This window comes from Dermacentor silvarum, chromosome 3 (genome assembly GCF_013339745.2).
Source record: "Dermacentor silvarum isolate Dsil-2018 chromosome 3, BIME_Dsil_1.4, whole genome shotgun sequence".
Lineage (NCBI taxonomy): Eukaryota > Metazoa > Arthropoda > Arachnida > Ixodida > Ixodidae > Dermacentor > Dermacentor silvarum.
In genome coordinates, this window is record NC_051156.1 from 87,969,570 (window position 1) to 87,988,072 (window position 18,503).

General features: G+C 45.6%; 1 protein-coding gene across 2 annotated transcripts in view; it reads left to right on the forward strand.

The window, feature by feature from the left end:
* Window positions 1-8,795: 8,795 nt before the first annotated feature.
* The window catches only part of LOC119445563 (uncharacterized), a 36,095-nt gene continuing 26,387 nt past the window's right edge, over window positions 8,796-18,503 (forward strand). The window contains exon 1 of one of the 2 annotated variants that reach the window (XM_037709830.2): window positions 8,796-8,963. In XM_037709830.2, the coding sequence (XP_037565758.1) occupies window positions 8,937-8,963 (27 nt within the window). In that variant the 5' untranslated portion in view covers window positions 8,796-8,936. Of the gene's footprint in view, window positions 8,968-18,503 lie in introns of both variants that reach the window. The other variant, XM_037709831.2, reaches the window with a different exon arrangement.

Consider the following 18,503-nt stretch of genomic DNA (forward strand, 5'->3'; position numbering starts at 1 on the left):
CAATTCCGAAACTTTGTGGGTGTCAAGTTCTCATAAGCCTTTGGCGCGAAAGGTGCACTGACATTGCCAAAGTCGTGCTTTATATTTTCAATTCCGCAACTATATTGGTTTAATTTTATGATAAACTTTTGACGTCAAAGGTGCATTGACTTTTCTAAAGTCGTACATGGGACCATAAAACGAGACAACCTAAATCAACACACTTTTATCAGACGAGTTGACGTTGACAAATCACGCAGCAAGGATTCATTTTTGCCGTCATGTCACAGAAAATAACATTTTCTTTCACCTGCGCCAAAGCGTCCATGTCTAGACACTAAAGCCAGCAAAGGTAACTACGTCCTTATTTATTTTTTCTACTTTGACTTCTATTCGCGAGGACCCATTGAGCCTGTTCAATTTTATTGTTCTTGCTACCCACGTGCTGGAAGAGCCAGTCAGAGCGCATTTCTGCATTTCTCCTCTATTATTCTACACATTTAGTGCTATCGCGACCACAGCATAGCCCAAGTACATATGACGGTTTCTGCGATCGTAGTTTTGTTCTTGCCTGGATCATCTGTTGTTCTATGCGTAAAGTTTACTATCTGTGATTGCGCAACATATCTATTTGCCTTGTTTGAGCATTATATAAAGTGACTTTTGCTTACATACGTAGTATACATGTACACATGTATTCACAGCACCCTCTTTTATTTCTTCGCGCAACGAGCACCGACTCAAAGTTGGTGTTCCTAGTTGTCGTACTAATATGTATTTTCATTCTTTTGTACCAACCACAAGCACAGAACGGAACCACCCTCCCGTCGACTTCGACTCCATCGTCGACGACAACTACTGTCAGATAACCATTTGTACTCCATGTTTTACACCACGTTACCCATTCCTCTCTGCAATGTTATTAACCCTGAGAGCAAATAAATTACAGGGAAATGAACTGAAATATGTCCATAACTGTCGACAGCTGGTCGCGCCTACTGCATTGCGTATGTTAGAATACGGGACGAACACCAACCTGTTTTAGTAACATGGGGTAGCTATTACTCTGGCATACAAGAAATTATAGGGCCGCAGCGGATGTGTTAGTACTCGTGCTATCGGAATTATCTATTTCGCGCACTTGGCGAGCAACATGATAGTATACATAACCCTTCCTGTCAACGTACATTTTCTTGAAACGGGACGTGGATTGCTGGTCATAGCCTTTCCAAATTCAAGCAGCTTTTCACGCTACTAACGTGCACCCAGGCATAAATCTTCACCAGCCCAGACGCCTGACTCACGGAATTCGGAGCCTTAAGAAATTAAATTTTGGCTTAGTTTTGACAAATCGAATTTAACTATAACGGGACGTCGTCGTTTGGTGTTGTATTGACCCAACGTATGAGCACAGGAGATATCATAAGTCAGAGAAACTAAGGTTTAAAAGTTCTAGAAAGGACGTCGCGTACCTGCTGTCCAGATTGCGTCCATATTTTATATGGGTTATTATCGAGGCTGTAGAAAATGAAGTACGCGATCCGTTCTCGAGCTCATCTAAGCGCGAATTAAGAGCAGCAGCTTGTTTGGCGGCTCCGCTGATAATGCTCGACACATTCGTAATATCTTGGGATTTGACGAAGGCATCTACAATGGACTCAATGGCATTAAGACGGATAGCCAAATGAGATACCTTTTCTACCCGTAGCTCTTGGTTATTTTCACATAAATTAGCATATTGATCAGCTCAGCATGACAATCATATGACTTCACTGACAGTGCAGTAATTGCGACGAGGACGCCAGTATTGTGTCTGGGGCCCTCCTTAGGACTAGGGTTCAATTCTATATCCACACGCAGAAGTAATAACTCGATAACGCTGGCAATGTCAAACAAAACAACTGGGCTTGCAAGAGCAGCAAAGAACGATTGCTAGATGGCCTAGCGTGCAAAGGTGTCTACTAACCTGCACAACGTAGCAGAAAGGAATGGTAAGGGGACTGCATGTTTGCCGCTTCCTCCCGGCCCACTGGAGGACGACGAAGACTTCCAGGCTTTTATATCAGAAGCCCAACGTTGTCGCCTATGTTGATGCCTTCTCGTGACTCCCAAGGAAAGCAGTCGCTGCTCCATTTCGATACAAAGGGCTGCCGTCGACAAGATCCACCATGAACAATGTCGATGACGTAGTTGTGACGACAGTTGTCCCACTGGGAGACAGGCGCATGGAAGGAAGATCCATAGTCTGTACAACATAGCACAAAACAGGGAAAGGTGGGCGCATGTTGGCCGCTCTTCCCTACCAACTCCTTTATTTATTTATTTATTTATTTATTTATTATTATTTATTTATTTATTATTTACTTATTTATTTATTTATTTATTTTTATTTACTTGCATTGCCTGTGCGTACAGTGCACCCAAGGTGATATAACAATAAATTTTAAGCACTTAGCGCAAGATAAGCCTAATTTTATCAATACGGAAGAAACTCGCAGAGTGTGCTATTCCACTTGTTTGTGTGTACAACAAGAAGTCACGAAAGAGGCAATCTTTAGAAAGAAGTTCACGTAATGTTGTTATGCGACCCTTTTTCTGAGATAATAAAGGTGTCGCAGCTAGCAGTCACAAAGCCTTAAGTACACGGATTACTCCAGACCCACTAGAAAGACACCGGACTCGAATTTTGTTGACTTGGAAATGAAGTTTACATTATTCTTCTACGCGAATAAGATCAGGTGCATGTCGTTTCGAGTCTTGTTGAGACGCCGTCAGCAATTTTAGTCCATGGCACTCAATATACTTAATAAATGTAATGAAGTAATTTTTAATTTTTATTCTAATCAGCAATCTGCCAATTAGTGTGCTCTTGGCGTCCGAATGACATGCTTCTACTTAGGTGCACATCGCAGGTTTACTTACCCGGATGAAGAAAGAAAACCCGTGAAAAATGAAAAATATAATAGGAGTACAACACCGCGCACCCGAAGCTATAGCGAGCACTAGAGGCACTGTAGATGCTACTATATGGGTACTCTAGCGCGCATGGAACAGCAGCGCCATCAAACAGTCTGAGTGAAAACAAAGCCAATTCAACTCAGGCTCGCCGTTCAAGGTGGCGCCTTTCTTTGATGTTGGTACGCCATACTCTCCGATAGCTGTTGGGGCGTTGTGGAAAGAAACCGTGCGCTGTTATCGTCGCCATTCCAGCAAGTAACTGTGAGCAGTTTGCTTTCACACTGGCATTGTTAGATGGCGCTGATATTTCAAGCGTGCGGGTGCGCAGTCACGTGAAATGTTTCATATTTCCCCATGGGTGTCCTTTTTTTTTACTTATTTGCTTTTAATGCTTTATTTTCCGCTAGTGGTGTATTGTTCGCGTACTCGCTAGACACTTGCACCGATTGACTGCCGGTGTTCGTGGGCGGGTTCAAGTTAGCGTGCGAGTAAATGTCGTTATATCTCTCAATGGAATGTCTCATTGAGTTGGAAAGCACGTGAAGTCAATGTGGTGAAATTCAAAGGCAATTTGCAACGCCCTCGAGAAAGCTTGTTGGGCGACACTGGTAACATTACCACGTCGTGACGATTTCGTCCATTTTGGGCAAGCACGTGCGAACGTCATTCCGCCTCACTATGGTCGTTGGTTAAAAATGTAAAGTACGACATTATATCACACAAATTCGTACATACTGCAAAAACAGATTATCGCACGAAGATTTGCAGTTATTTTAGTTATCGCCTAGTTATGACGCAGTTACGCACAAGATGTTGCACTCATAGTAACAAGAGCCAGAGACAGAAGAGAGGGGAAAGGCAAGGAAGGTTAACCAGAAGAGAAAATCTGGTTTGCTATCCTACACTGTGGAGAGAGGGGAGGGGGAGGTGAGGAGATAAGAAAGTAGAGAGAAAGCGAAAGGGGGCACGGACACAATCACAGCCGGGCACTGTCACAGCATTCCATCCACGCAGATTAGCACTTGTAGCCCTACGAACACCATTTGAGACTATAGCTACTCGTGCAGGTCTGTTGATCGCAATAACTGCAGCAGTCCCCTCGTCGCCGCCAGCGGAGGTGGCTTGTGAGGTCGGCATTATAAAAGGATTGCCTCCTTTAATGGTCGCTTTCGCGATTGCCAGCGATCGTCTCTGTAAATTCTTGCAAGTACAGTCAGACAGAACGTGTTGAAGGGTCTTCTCGCTACCACAGTCATCACACGAGGTGTTGTCGGCCTATCTCATCTGGAAAGGAGAAGACTTCGCATAGCCATTCCTAGCTATATTCGAGAAAACAGAATAGCCTGGTGGCGTCGGCAGAGTCAATCTGGAATTCAAAGGCGGAGAGAAACGTCCAAGTGGTACAGCTCGTTGCCTTGAAAACTTAGGGTGTTCCACATGGAGAACGTGATATCCCGTGGGAGCATTCAAAGTTTTCTAGCGGCTTCTGTCCTTGATAATGGTATTGGCTCCTCTCTGCCGGTTTGAAGAGCCGACCGAGCAGCGTTATCGGCATGTTCGCGGCCTATGACACAACAGTGACTTGGAAGCCACCGAAATGCTACATGGTGTCTTTTCTCCACCAAGCTACGTAATCCCGAATACCAATTGTTCTTGTGGTCCGCGCCGCACGGCTGATAGCAAAAACTGCAGTGCTGCCTTTTAGTTACTGAATATTGACCATCGTCAAGGTTGTGCTTGGCTGACGAATTGAAGTCCAGCGCGAAGAGATGCAAGTTCCGCAGCCGTCGATATCGTTGGGTGGCACATCTTGGAACATATATAGTGCTGGCTCTCGCTGGTAAAAACCACGGCTCCGGACGAACACTGGATAGTTGCTGATTCATTAGTGTAAATATGTACGTGGTGAGGGTAACTCTGGTGGAAAAGGAGTAGAGATAGTTGTTTAGGAGCATGAGATGACAGCTCAACATTTTTTTTCTGATTTCTGGTAGAGTGAGGTGTACTGCAGGTCATGGAAGAATCGATGGCTTAGTTGTGTACTCGTTGGCTCGTCTGTGTACTTGTCTGTCGCTGTTTCTTTCGCGCTTGTTTTCCCTTCTCAGCTATGAACCAACTTGCCTAAGAAAACGTTTTACTAACCCCTATTTTTCCTCAATTGGGCTCTTTATTGTAGGCGCAATCCAAGTACGACAGCGTCATTTGCATCGTCAACCTCATCGCTGTTGCAACATGTCAGTCCCGGCTTGTGGCATTCTGTCTGACACGGCCATTATTAAGCGCCATTCCTGTGTACTCGTCTCGTCATTGTTTCTTGGCGCTACCGTTTTCCCTTCTCAGCTCTGATGGAAGGCTGGCGTAATAAGCAGAAGTGGTATCACAAAAAGGTGCCTGCGGCCGTTCTCACAGTAGTGCTGCAAGATGGCTGGGAACCGGCTTCGGAAAAGTGCGTAATGTGCGTACTCAGCACCACCACCGCAATGTGTGTTTGGATTGGTTGGTCCCGGGCGATTGCAATAGCCGCGGCTTTTGACGCACATTTTGGCAAACCAAGGCAAAACCTGAGAGCCCCAGCTTCAATACCCTGTCGGATATGAATATTTGTCCTGGAAGTGTTGGCCAGTACGGGCAAACCTTTAGTTTATAGCATGTGAGAAGGCTATGGCAGCAAGCACGTGGAATGTGCTTCTGACGTGCTTTCGACACGAAGTACTGAATAAGTTGTTTTCATGAAGGCAACTCGAGCTACGAAGTATCCGCTGCATTTCGTAATAGCACGCAATTCTTGGCCGAAAAGATTACAGCGGAATTACGGCGCCTTGCGAATAGGATCCGCCGAGCGAGAGCATGCCGTGAACGGTAAATATGCGCGCCACGGCTTTGCTTGCTAATGCGTCCCAGCACAACGTGCCATGACGGCAGTGTACTCGCTACAGTTATACATTCCATGCTCGCACGTGTTGCTGCTAAAACATAAAGAAAACCATCTGACTCATGTTGACAAGCATTTGTGCCGGAGTAACAACATATGGCTGTGGTGTTTAGCATTCCCCACAGCGCTTTTATTTTTTTGTGTTCTGTTTTGAAGGAGAGAAAAACTCATAGGAATATTAGTTCAGTCTATAGTGTTTGGTGACGAGAGAACTGTGCAACTGAGCATGAACTCTGCTGACGTCTTCTTGACTCTGTTACCTTTCGTTCATTGCTGCGCCAAGTATCCAGAACGACTACGCATCACTGCTCGCTGCACGCAGAAATAAACAAAAGTGGTGCAAGCGTAGCAATATATTGCGCCAGTTAGGCCATAATACAAACGCATAGTTTGTGCTACTGGTCACACGATCTGCCAGAGCTTCCCGTAGGCGTCCGCATCGTTACGCAGTTCCCTGGTGGAAATAATTTCTGTGGGTGCCTTTTTGCTTTTCTTTTTTTTGTGTGTGTGTGTGAGAAACGCCACATAAGGAAATTTCGCTATGTGGCAAAGTTCGTAACCTAGAGAAGTTTGTACTAAACGGCACTGAATGTACTTTAAGTTAGGCGCTCGTATACTGTGTGATTCTTTCTTTGTCCTAGTCGTCCACAGAAGCTGTGTCCTTTGTCCACAGAAACTCTGGTTGCCCCTCCCCCAACCCCCCATGCCACGAATAGCCAAACACCATTGAGGAGCGGCATTAGTATGCCGTGATCGTCGACGCAGGGAAAGGCCTTCGTCCTGCAGTGGATATAAATATAGGCTGCTGTTGATGATGATGATAATCGTCGACGCCACATAAGGTCGGCTGCAGTAACATATTCCGTTACACAAAGAGTGACGGGGAAAAAAATGAGCGATTTCTCCCACTGAGTATACATTTTTAATTACCCTTAAGAAAATTACTTTTGTTAGTGAGCGTGTTTAGCTTGTTCTAATGTTAGTGATATGGTGCGTGGTATCTACATTGAAGTGATCCGTACAACGAAGGATTTTCAAAAGCCAAAAAAGCTTCGTTATAAATGGCGTTCTACTTTATGCGCATGCAAACATTACTCAAGAATGATCACTTTGTTACTTCGCGTTATTTCTGTGAATGTAGACCTGCGCGAAAAACCGGGCAAGATCGAAAACCCGTCTACACGCAAGGTGATGCCAACTGTCAGGACCATCCTGTATACTGGTTGTAGAGAGTGGTGCATTCATATTTAACCTCGCTTCACGGCAGAACCATGTTCTCGTCTGATTTTACAGCTAGCCAATGTTTCCCGCTGTGTTGCTGGAAATAAGCCGGTGTTCACGTGGCGAAATATAGCACTGCATTCTTCTTCTTTCTGGGGTTTTACATGCCAAAACCAGTTCTGATTATGAGGCGCGCCGTAGTGGAGGGCTCCGGACTAATTTTGACCACCTGGGGTGCTTTAACGTGCACTACAACGCAAGCACGCGGGCGTTTTTGCATTTCGCCTCCATCGAAATGCGGCCGCCACGGCCGCGATTCCATCTCGCGACCTCGTACAAATTTAACTAATGTCAAAGTTGTTGTGAACTAACCATTTATTTGTTTAACAATATACATACGTTTTGCAAACCCAACATTTCCTTGCAAGACAGAGGTGTTACAGAGAAATAAGGAGATTTCAAATGATCAACAGTCATCAATCAAGGCGTTTCTCATGATGCCCCAACGTTCTCACAAGGGTACTCGCCTTCATCAGGACCTTATCTTCGTAACGTTAGCTCCAGGGACATTCCTTTTTCGACACTGTTGATCAATATAGTATTTCCTTGATGTGTTACTGCGAGTGGCTGTATAACAGCACATACTACCTGCATTCGTGGCCTCTTGTGGACGTTTGTGCATGGCGTCGCAGAAAAGGGGATTCAAAGGTAGAAGCCAAAATTTGCAAAATGTGTAATGGACATGCTCTTGCACACATGAAGCTCTTCTGTAGCAGGAAAGATTTTTCTATTTCTATTTCTCGCCTATGTCAAAGTAAGACCATTCACCAGGTGTTCCGTGGACCCTGGTACGAAACGTGGATGTGTGCTACCTCCTGTGGACTTGTCCAGGAACTCGGCCATTCGCTCAAACAGATAGGCCTTTCCAGTGACCAGCATGCCCATTTATTATGTGGGTTGAATAAATTACCGATCACAAGGCATTGCTGTACTTGCTGCACGAAACTGGCTTCTACTCATTTATACATTATTTATTACTAAATACCTGTATGCCTTAAGCAGCCTCCCTCGAGCAAAAACAAATTTGTACGGGCAGTTTCGGACCATATCCGTATATCTTGCTCGAGCACATGGAAAACAACGCCGGCAAAGAAGCTTCTGACAAACTATGTCTGTACAGTAGCATCGGGAACTGTGCTTCTTCGTACATATTTACGCGACTACTTGGGACCTGCACAGAAGAAAGAATAAAAGCATGAGTACAACACGGGCAGTAGCTGTGCCCATGCTGCCTCGTCAAGCGCCATTTCGCCGCGCAGTTTCCAAATAACCACGTCAATTTGCGTTCGCTCCAGCATTCAAGACAGGTGCGATATGCTTATGTATTCCGTGCATATTTTCGCGTGCGTTGCCTGCCGCTGCCACGAATCCTTTCAAAGCGTGCACTCCCGCCTGCCTAAACCGCCGTATCAACAGTGTTGTATACCCCCACAAGGGCACCTACACGCCCGTCCAGTTTAACGCCGGTCTCATCCGGATTCTTCCCGCCGCCAGGAGCAGTCGATCTGAAACCAGACGTTGGGTCCGGCAGCCACGCGGCGCGCCAATGAGGAGCTCAACCGAGTCACTCGCGAGCCAATGAGCAGCACGAGGTTGCGCGCAGCACCTCGCGTAGCAGGTGTTGATATGCCGGTTCAGCGAAGCGCTGTCGCTTAGAGCACAGTGGTTTCTGAGTGAGCAGCGGCGGAGAACGGAGGCACCGCGGTAGCAGCTGCGGCTGTCAAGCACGCCAGCGCGCCATCGCCGTCTTCTCCACCGCCTTCGGCGAACACACACCGTGCGCATCATGAGGCGAGTCTCCAGCTGGAAGCCTGTAGGTAAAGGTCGCCGGCGGGCGTGCCCTCACTAGTCCCTTCATCTCGAAGTTACAGAGGAATGACTCTCACGCGGGTTGTGGCATGCGCACCACGTGAACACTGTGCGGTTAGCTCATATCTGCACAGCGACTGGCACAGCGTTTTCTAGCAGTCGTTTGCTTCGGCTTGGGCTAAAAGGCGCTCATTTATCTTTCGCTCATTCTCAGAATTTCTATAAGCGTTATTTACATCAGCGAAAAGGCAAGCAGAATTGCACTTGAATGGAACATTAACAACTCTCTAATGCATGGTCACGCCTAAACGTAGTATTCTACTCTACGACTCGCTGTTTGAAAAAATGCTGTATCGTCTTCGTAGTATTGCTATCACAATTTGCAAGCAGCGGATTGCCAATAGCAAACGCGAATCAACGCATTCTTGCTGTCTATATAGTAAGCCCCGCTAAACATTCTTCTGAGAGGACTGCCTATTTCTTCTTTGAGCAGAAGCTCCTAGTCGCTCAAACCGATGAGCAAGCGTCAAGCTCTATTACTAGCACGTTTTTAGTGTTAGTTACCTGCACGTGCACCTGCACGTAAATGCAGCGCGACAGAAGTGCGCACATTAGGGCATTGTGGTAGCGAGTAGAACATACCCAACGCCATTTATTTTTGTAACCGTAAAATTGACAATTTGATACTCTGCTGCAGCGTTTCGACTGGGCGTGGCATACACACCTCGCTTTTTTGCAAAGCGACGCCCCAGACAATTGTGTTGAGCACTTTCCCTTCAACAGTCTATGCTATGATCCATAAGGAGTCAACTTGAACGCTACGTAGAGCGACTCGGATGAAGGGGATTTTTCTGTGACCAAATAATTTGGTCAATGGCCGTGTCCAGCTAAAGAGATTTGATCTTTTATTGTCCAAAGTGATTCCTTTCTAAACAACAGCCTAATTATTTTCATTTATTGATAGACCCTAACGAACTCTACTTGATATTTGCGTTCACTTTACGAACTAATAGAACAATATGATATTTGTGTGCCCACGTATGACAGTACGTTTATTACAAAGGAGGCGTGAACCACGAACCTCTGTTAACACGAGTGCATATGGACCATTTCTTCTCGTTAGTTCCTTATCTATTATTTGTCTGCGTTCTAGATAGTACTTACATTTTATTTTATTTGTTTTATAGGCGTAATGCATCTGTGTATTTGGATTGAGTGTGCGGGCGATTAGGGAAAGTGGTTGCTTCTATTTCCTAATAGTGTATTGGGATAGCCGGTTGTGATGTAGCCTAGCTTCCTGTTCTTCAGCAGTTATTAAACAACAAGCGCAACATATATTTCAAGACCTTAACCAGCAATTCTTAAGGGTATGCTTAAGTTTCATTACGCACGAGACTAAGGTAAGGTTCGCTTGCCCAGCAAGGGTTCGTTATTTGTAGGCAGCCCCATGAGACAGAGAGAGTTGGAGAGGAAGGCAGGGAGGTTAACCAGATGTTTGAATCCGGTTTGCTACCCTGCACTGGGGTAGGGAAATATGGGTTAGAAAATGAACAGAGAGAGAGAGAGAGTGAGTGAGAAAGAAAAGAAAGCACGCTAATCAAACGTACACGCCCGAAGAGCCTTCTAAACGCAGTCGTTCAGGTAGGCCAGTGGCTCGCAAGAAGCGCAGAAGCGCTTGCACGGCTTTCTTCTGTGATCTTAAGTCCAGTCTGGGGTGGAGAATTCGTTTTCCGACAGAGGGCCGGTCGTCCATTTGGTTGAACGCGTTGTCCAGAGATTGTCTCTGCGCACTGTACTGCGGGCAGTCGCGCAAAATATGTTGAATCGATTTTTCATTGCCGTTGTGGTCACCGGCTGCGCTGTCGGCCATTCCTATGCGGAACGCATATAGGCGTTGGTAAACGCAACGCCCAACCATAATCGGCACAAAAGGGTTGCGTCTCCTCGGCGAAGCCTTCGTGGTACTCGATGGCTCAGTGTTGGGTCCAGAAAGCATAAGCGAGCATGTCTGAAGTGCGACGCATTCCATTGTGACCTTGTGCGTTGGCGAGACTGTAAATGTTTGTCTAGGGAGAAGCCATACGGGTCGTGGGGCATAAGAAGTAAATTTACAGGTGAATACAAATAGCATGGATAGCAAATTACTGGCGTTCTCAAGTGATAAAGGGTAGCTAACCGACATTCTGAAAGGAAAAATATACAATCAGTGCATTGTACGCGTACTTATCTACAGCACTCGTCTTATACAAATATTATCCAACAATAACTGCGCCCACACCCCCTGTAAAAACCCTCAATTTGCATCTGTGGTGTATGGAAAACTAAAATCAACAAGCACGAAGAAAGAAAAAACAAGAAACTGTAAACCCACAGACAGACGTTGTCGAGCCTTGTCTCACGGTCGTAAAGGGTGACAAAGCTGTAGGGTTCTGCTTGTGAGCAACGAGGCATGTTATAAGTACATTAAGAATACAATCGAATCTGTAGCGAGGGTCGTAATGTGAAAACGAACTAGACTAAGCTTCGGTGATTTGTTCAAAGAGTGCACGAGCTAGCACTCGATCACTTCTCGAACAACCTACAGACATCTTGGTGTCGCTAAACGCAACTAGTTTGCGGCGGCTCACAAATTTCTCTCGCCTCCATCAGCAGTCGCACCTTCGAAGCTGTTATTTGATGTACCGGGCACCATCGGGTGCCCGGTAGTGCAGCAAACCAGTGCTTCGAAGCATGTCAAAGTTAAAACCGTATGTTTTATTTTCTTGGTTCCCCTTAAACGTGCCCGGGTATTAGTAGCAATTTATGTGTTGAGTAAGTGTTCCGGTTGAATATTGCTTCCATTACTACACAGTCAGCCTCTTCTCAGAGGCTCTTCAAGTCGAGAGTGGGGAGGGGGGGGGGGGGTACATTCTGCAGACCAAGGAAACAGTCTCGTCACAACTATTTCTCGCAAAGCGCTCACGTGTTTCACTAGATCATTACTTGGACACATCCGCTTTATGTTCTTGCAGCGTGGTCTATGGTACTGGTCATTTGTTCATAATGCCACAATAACTCGCCCAAGCCTAAAATTGACGGAGTTGTTGAAGTCTACTACGAGGCAGTATTGACGTCAAGCTACCACCAAACTTAATGTTTGAAGTTCCCGTACGAGATTGTTTTTATTAGCTTAATGCTCTAATAATACTCAGTTTGAGCCGCATTTGGGGATAAACTGCGCTGGAAACAAGTAAAATGAACAAGTAAGAAACACTAACAGCAAATGAAGTTTTGACAAAAGGACATTCATTGGAAGTAACGTTTTCTTATCCAGAAAATATATACGCGGATGTGTGAACACGCAAGTGACCTTCTTCGTGCGCGATTTGTCGAGTTCGTTTCTCTGTGTCACTGCTTCACCGCTCTTAAAAACAAACTTGAGAATTCAAGAGACACCATCTATCGTTTAGCGCTAATTCGTAATTACCGCATTAGTTTTAAAACACAAACTTGTTGGGTAATACATGCAGTAACTACACACTGAATTGAATGCAGTGGTGAGCTCATGTTGATCAGTTGGGGTTCTTGAAGAGCTGCAAAATTTAGGGACACGAGCGTTTTTATAATTCGTCTCCATCAAAATGCGGCCTGCCGTTTCGGGAATCGAACCCTATGCCTCGTGCTGAGCAGCGTAACGCCATAGCCCCTCGTCCACCGCGGCGATGTAATTAGTCACTGTAATTCTTCAGCGAAATTGTATGAGGGCAATTCAGAAGGCAGCTATACAAATAACAAGGCCGTGTGTTACCACAATAAATGCCGTCCCACAGGCACGGTCGAACTGTAGGCGATCGCGGTATCTCAGCTGCTGTCGAAAAAGAAGGGTCGTTCACCTTGAGTGGGCGCTGAACAAAAGAAAGTTAGCGAACTAAGTGAGCAATATGAGCGATCATTCGAAAACTGCGCACTCGCTTGATTGTGCTATAGCGGCCGTTTTACCGGAACGCTTGGAGGAGCTCAGCAACAAGCCTCTGAGAACACGCCAGCTGTGGTGACATCAGAAAAGCAGGTCGCTTAGTACTTTGTTTTGAGCGCAGAATACAGAAGGAAATGAATGATGGGTTTTTCCATAACATACGGCAGTATAGGCGTCGATAACCAGATGTGTTTGGACGAATCTGTAAGCAATCGAGAAATCCGCGTCCCAATTGGAATTTGAAAACAAAGTTCACTACACGAATGCTGACTTGGCTTTTCTGTACGCAGAAAGAAAATCATATAAGCGCGTTTTTTTTTTCAGCAGAGATCAACCAGACCTCTTCGAAATTGCGGCTTGCTTACCGTTTATTTGATCTCGTAATTTGCAAATGCGAAGTAATTCCTAATTTTTCTTCGACAAGCCCATCAAGCTAGGCGTCAATAATATCGGCCGTTATAATAATTAAACTCGAACTCAGCTGCGCCCGGATCAAGGAAACTGTGTGTCTTGTACACTGTAAGAAATTTAACACCCATTAGGGTGTACATATTTTGCCCCATGGGTGTGGGAATTTGGGTGTTACAATTCTTGGGTGTTACAATTTACGTTATCTCGAACACTGGTAGTCCGAAATTTTTTTCGTGGCCTGAGTGTCCGTAGTCTACGACGTTTGGCGGATGTGACATCAACTGCCAAATCGCTCCTGAATTGCTCCCCATGTGTGTTCGCGTGCGGGTGGTAAGCGTGGAAATTTAGCTCAAAGAATATTACGTACACCGAATATTCCAGGTAAAAACGTCTTTAAAAGGCGTATTTTGTAACGCTTCTTCGTATTTTATTTCTCTCTTCCTTGCCTTCGTCATTGAATCAAGCACTCACTATCGCAATAATTAGACACTGGACATCACGGATGTTGAGGAATACAACATGCGGTATCTGAGATTCTTACTGCAGAAGCTGTTCAAGGCTAGATTTCCCCGAGACTTCCGGCATCAAGATAAAACCGAAATGACGTCACGGCCCGTCATGGCTACGCCCAACCTTCCCGATTGAGGGGGAACGCATAGCACTTTTCGCCCTATTTGCCCACTTCGCAGTAACTGGATGGTGTTGTATGCATTCGCTTAACTTCCCATAATCTTGAGAACGTCGTCTACGCATTATCTCGGTGATCTTTGCGCGATTGGTTCTCGATGTCGAAGGTGATGTCCAAACCACTGATTGTAACGGCTGGTCCGCGTTGAAAGCGTTAGCCGCAAACGCGGACCCGTCGGTATGGTAAGCGACTTTGATTGATGTGGCCTCACGCATTATCATAATATCTTTATTGCGTACCATCATATGGAGAATGGATCAGAAAGTCCCATTAGAACCCAGAAAATAATTTCCCCAATACAGGCGAGAATGAGCAATTTGAGCCCCATTGTGCGCGTGCATGGTTAATAGCGTCCAGTCGGAGTATTGCGACAAACGACCCGTTGCCTGCGATAACAATAAGCGCGCCGGCGCCACACATTCTACGAACCCGTCCGCTTACGCCGTTCCCTATACGCCATTGGTAGAAAGGAGGTGTTAAACCTAGACCGTAAATGCCTAAGCCCATACTAAAATGGAGATAGAAAGCAATGTGGGACGCCCAGGCAAACACCCGACCAGTGAGGTTGGAAGAGGACTAAAGGGGACCGAAAACTAGAGGATGCGCCACTCGTGCATTAGTTGCGCATGCATGCCCAGCGGACCTGCCTCCACTGCCTATGACGTATTAAGGTGTTGGTTATGCCGCACCGGGCATCGTGAAAGGAAATTAAGCGGAACCTCCTTGAACGCGAACTGTCGAACATAAGCCTAGCATTATATAGCGGTCGGCGTGGTGCGGAGCGTACAAGTTCGGCAATGTAAATATGTGCAACTCTCTGCCCGTACTCCTCGCGCATATATATAAATAAATGCCGCATACTACATCAGCATAATCCCGACAAACATTATTACCACGCATAACACATTGCGCACCACGCCGACGACCATATAATGCTGCGCATATGTTGGTCAGTACACCCGCTCAGAGAGGTTCTGCTTAATTTTTCATATTTCGATTTACAGAAGCCTCCAGCATACGATCTTGTTCGCGTGTGGCAGAACGCACCTTGAAACGACGGAAATATTTATTGACGCACGCAAACTCGCGAACACGTCAAAGCGCTAAAGGATGCAGGCATTGAACGCACATCGCATCGCTCAGCGAAGGCTGCGTCAGAGTAACGACAAATAATGTCGAAAGCCGCGCTTTCGCGCACAACACGTAGGCATCAGAAAGCGATTGCCGACGCTGGAACTGCGTATATATATATATATATATATATATATATATATATATATATATATATATATATATATATGCCTTGTCGTGTTCCGAACACCACCTAATTACGAATGCCAAAGCACAACAAATGCGTCAGAATGCTTTTCTAAACCTTTATCGACTCCTGAATGCCGAATCGGCTATCGTCCCTGATCACGTGGGTGCGATGGAAACCTTAAAGAGTCTCCGTTGGTTTTGAATTTCTAGCTAGCAGGGACGCGCTCGGTTTCGCGGCATTTCCACACATCTCGACATCTATCCGTCGTGACAAAACGGGGCATCGATGATCCGCCGCGGTGCCCCATCGTGGCTATATATATTTATGGCGTTGCACTGCTGAGCTCGAGGTCGCAGCTTCGATGCCGACCACGGTGACCACATTCAGACGTGGGCGGAATGCAAAAACGCCCGCGCACCCCCGTGCATGAGGTGCGCAATAAATAACTTCAAATGGTGAAATGTAATCAGGAGCCCCACCCCCCCCCCCCCATTACGGCGTGCCTCACGATCATATCGTGGTTTAGGCCCGTAACACCCCGGAATTTAATTATTTTTTAGACATTGACGACAAAGCTCTACGGAACAATTTACGCTCTAAGAAAGCTTTGGACCCTTTGTAGCTTATCATGCCCCCCCCCCCCCCCAATAACAGTAATTTATCTTGCGTACATTCCCTATTCTTACCGCTGCCCACCCGATATTTTCAGGCCACGAACGGCCCACGCGTTATCAACATGAGATAGCATTCGTTACAGCAAAATAACGAGCACGTGGTTTTCTATAAAACAAACGCAGGGCAAGACAGCTGACAATAATTGTTTGGGGACAAGATATGCCCCAAGGCGTGCAAACTTTTTTTAAGCTGTATGTTGCACCGCCAGCTAAAGCGTCAGCTGGATAGGGCCTTGCAAACGAGCAGAGCATGTTGTGAGCATGCCAGTAGCGAGGACAGGGCCCATCGCCGACTATGGGCTACTTACACGCCTTTGTGCCGACTACTTGCACTTTCCTGCAGTACTCACCAGCCCTCTGCTTTGGCGTTCACCTACACTACGGTTCGGCTGTGACATATCCCCTAAATCATCTTGTTCTCTCGGTATTCTCGATGCTTCCTCAGCAGTCGTAAGCCATGCAATCTGCGCATGTGCCGGACGTCATCGGTTCCGCAAACTTCGCATGTCGGTTCTTGGACAGAGGATCACCCTTTGATGATCCGCCGTCGATGCACTGTTCCGGTCGACGACGCATGATACGGTTGTGGATTAGCGAGATGAGGTCATTGTCACGGATGCCTTAAGAGGAAGCTTTTGCTCGGGACCAACTCTGATTTGCCCACTCAAATACATGTCAAAAGCAGAAATTGCTTTTATGAGGCAACCGCTGGAGCGATTTAAATGAAAATTGTTTAGATTTAAAGCCTAGAATCCTTTACTTTAAAGTCTCGAAAGCTGGCAAATGTTAAGAAAGAATCAACTACGAAGCGTACAAATTCGTATATCTGCAACATAAGCGTATATCGCAGTTCTCCAAAAGGTTTTCCGAAAGCCTTGCTCACTAAATAATCGTATGTTTCAGAGTAGTGCATAGTACATAACTTTTGTCCGTTTCAGATGTGATATATATTTCTTTGGTGAGTTATGAAGTTGTAGACTCGATACTTGTGTTTTTCAAAGTTTGCAATGTTCAACAACATTTGTTAAAAAAAATGACGGCCTACATGAAACATACGCTTGATACCGACACTTGATATGAATTCGTTTAAGTTCTCCAAACATAATCAATTTCGGCGGAGTGGTTGCCTAGAAAACAAATTTCTTCGCTCTTATGGAGATAGATAGGAGTTAGCACGAAATCAGTCATCGCATGGTAGATAAATCTTCAAGAGTGTCCCTGCATTCACTTAATAAAAAAAAAAGTGTTCCTGATAAGCTTAGACAGCAAAGGCCACATTGATATTTTCAAATATGGTATTCAGACAGCCATGTCCTCAAGGTGACGCCACGAGCGTCGTTTTATTTTCACACGCTTTCTTCCTCATTGCACCGTACTTTCTATTATAATGAAATCCTAGTTTATTTATGAAGCATTATCTCGCATCAGAGGCGGCCGGTTATCTATTACGTCACAGAAACTGACCTTGTGCTCGACCCTCTCCTATTCTATTCTAAAAAAATTGCGTTCAATTATTTTGGTGCGCTTTATGCCCTTGTAAAGTATTTTTGGAAGAAAAAGTGTTTTCTTTCTCTTAGAGTGATTTGAATATTGCCGTGGTGGGCGAAACCTTGGTTGCGAAAAAAAAAGTACACAAAAGCACAATACCTTACGGAGCACCTTAAAGATCTGCTGGTTACTACGAACGGAATGGCGATTTCCTATTCTCTCCCATTGGTGGCCGCTACATTGTCTCACAATGTGCTTTGTGGTGAAGGAATAGTTCGATGATGGGCCAATTTTCACTATTCCTTCAATGTTCTAAAAGCTTTACAGACACAGTACAACTGCATCCCGTGACTGGATAGTTGGCATTCAGCGTCTGAGAGAGAGAGAGAGAGAGAAAGATAATTTATTTGAAAGGCAGAGAGGTCGGCCTGAGTTAGCATGCTCTGGCCTGCTACTCTGCACAGGGGAAAGAGGAAAGGGGACAAAAAAGATAAATGAAAAATGATGCGGACAGGATGAAAGGATGCATATGTACACTAATGCAGTAGGTTCCTTAAAGTCTTGCATCTAGTCCGGTGATCTTCAAGTAGTCCAGAACAGCCCTTGTAGCTACTGATGCTGCTGCACGGTCACACATGGCGGACAAAATATTACTTTCGGAGAATGTTTGCCTGCCAGTGCCTGCTAGAGTCGAAGCCAGCGTCTTCCGCTGTGAGGCCTGCAGTCTCAAAAAGCATTGAAGTCGGTGGCCGACTTCTTTCGATGTGGAAGAGGCGCAAACATTGAAAAAAAATGTGCGAAATGCCTCATGTTCAGGTACATGTAGATTGGTGATGTGGTCAAAATAAAAATGAATGCCTAATATCATTTGGGAACTTGTACAAAACAGACGTATTTCTGAAAATATAAATCGGAGTAATTTTTGTTTTAGGCGAGAAAGAAAATTCAGGTTGAGCGTCTGCCGCGTCCCTGGGATTAAGTCCGCTTAATAGCAGCACACGCTTCTCTGAGGCAACGGAAAAGCGCGGTGGCCGCACGGGTGTCGAAACCGTATGCTGCGTTGTGTT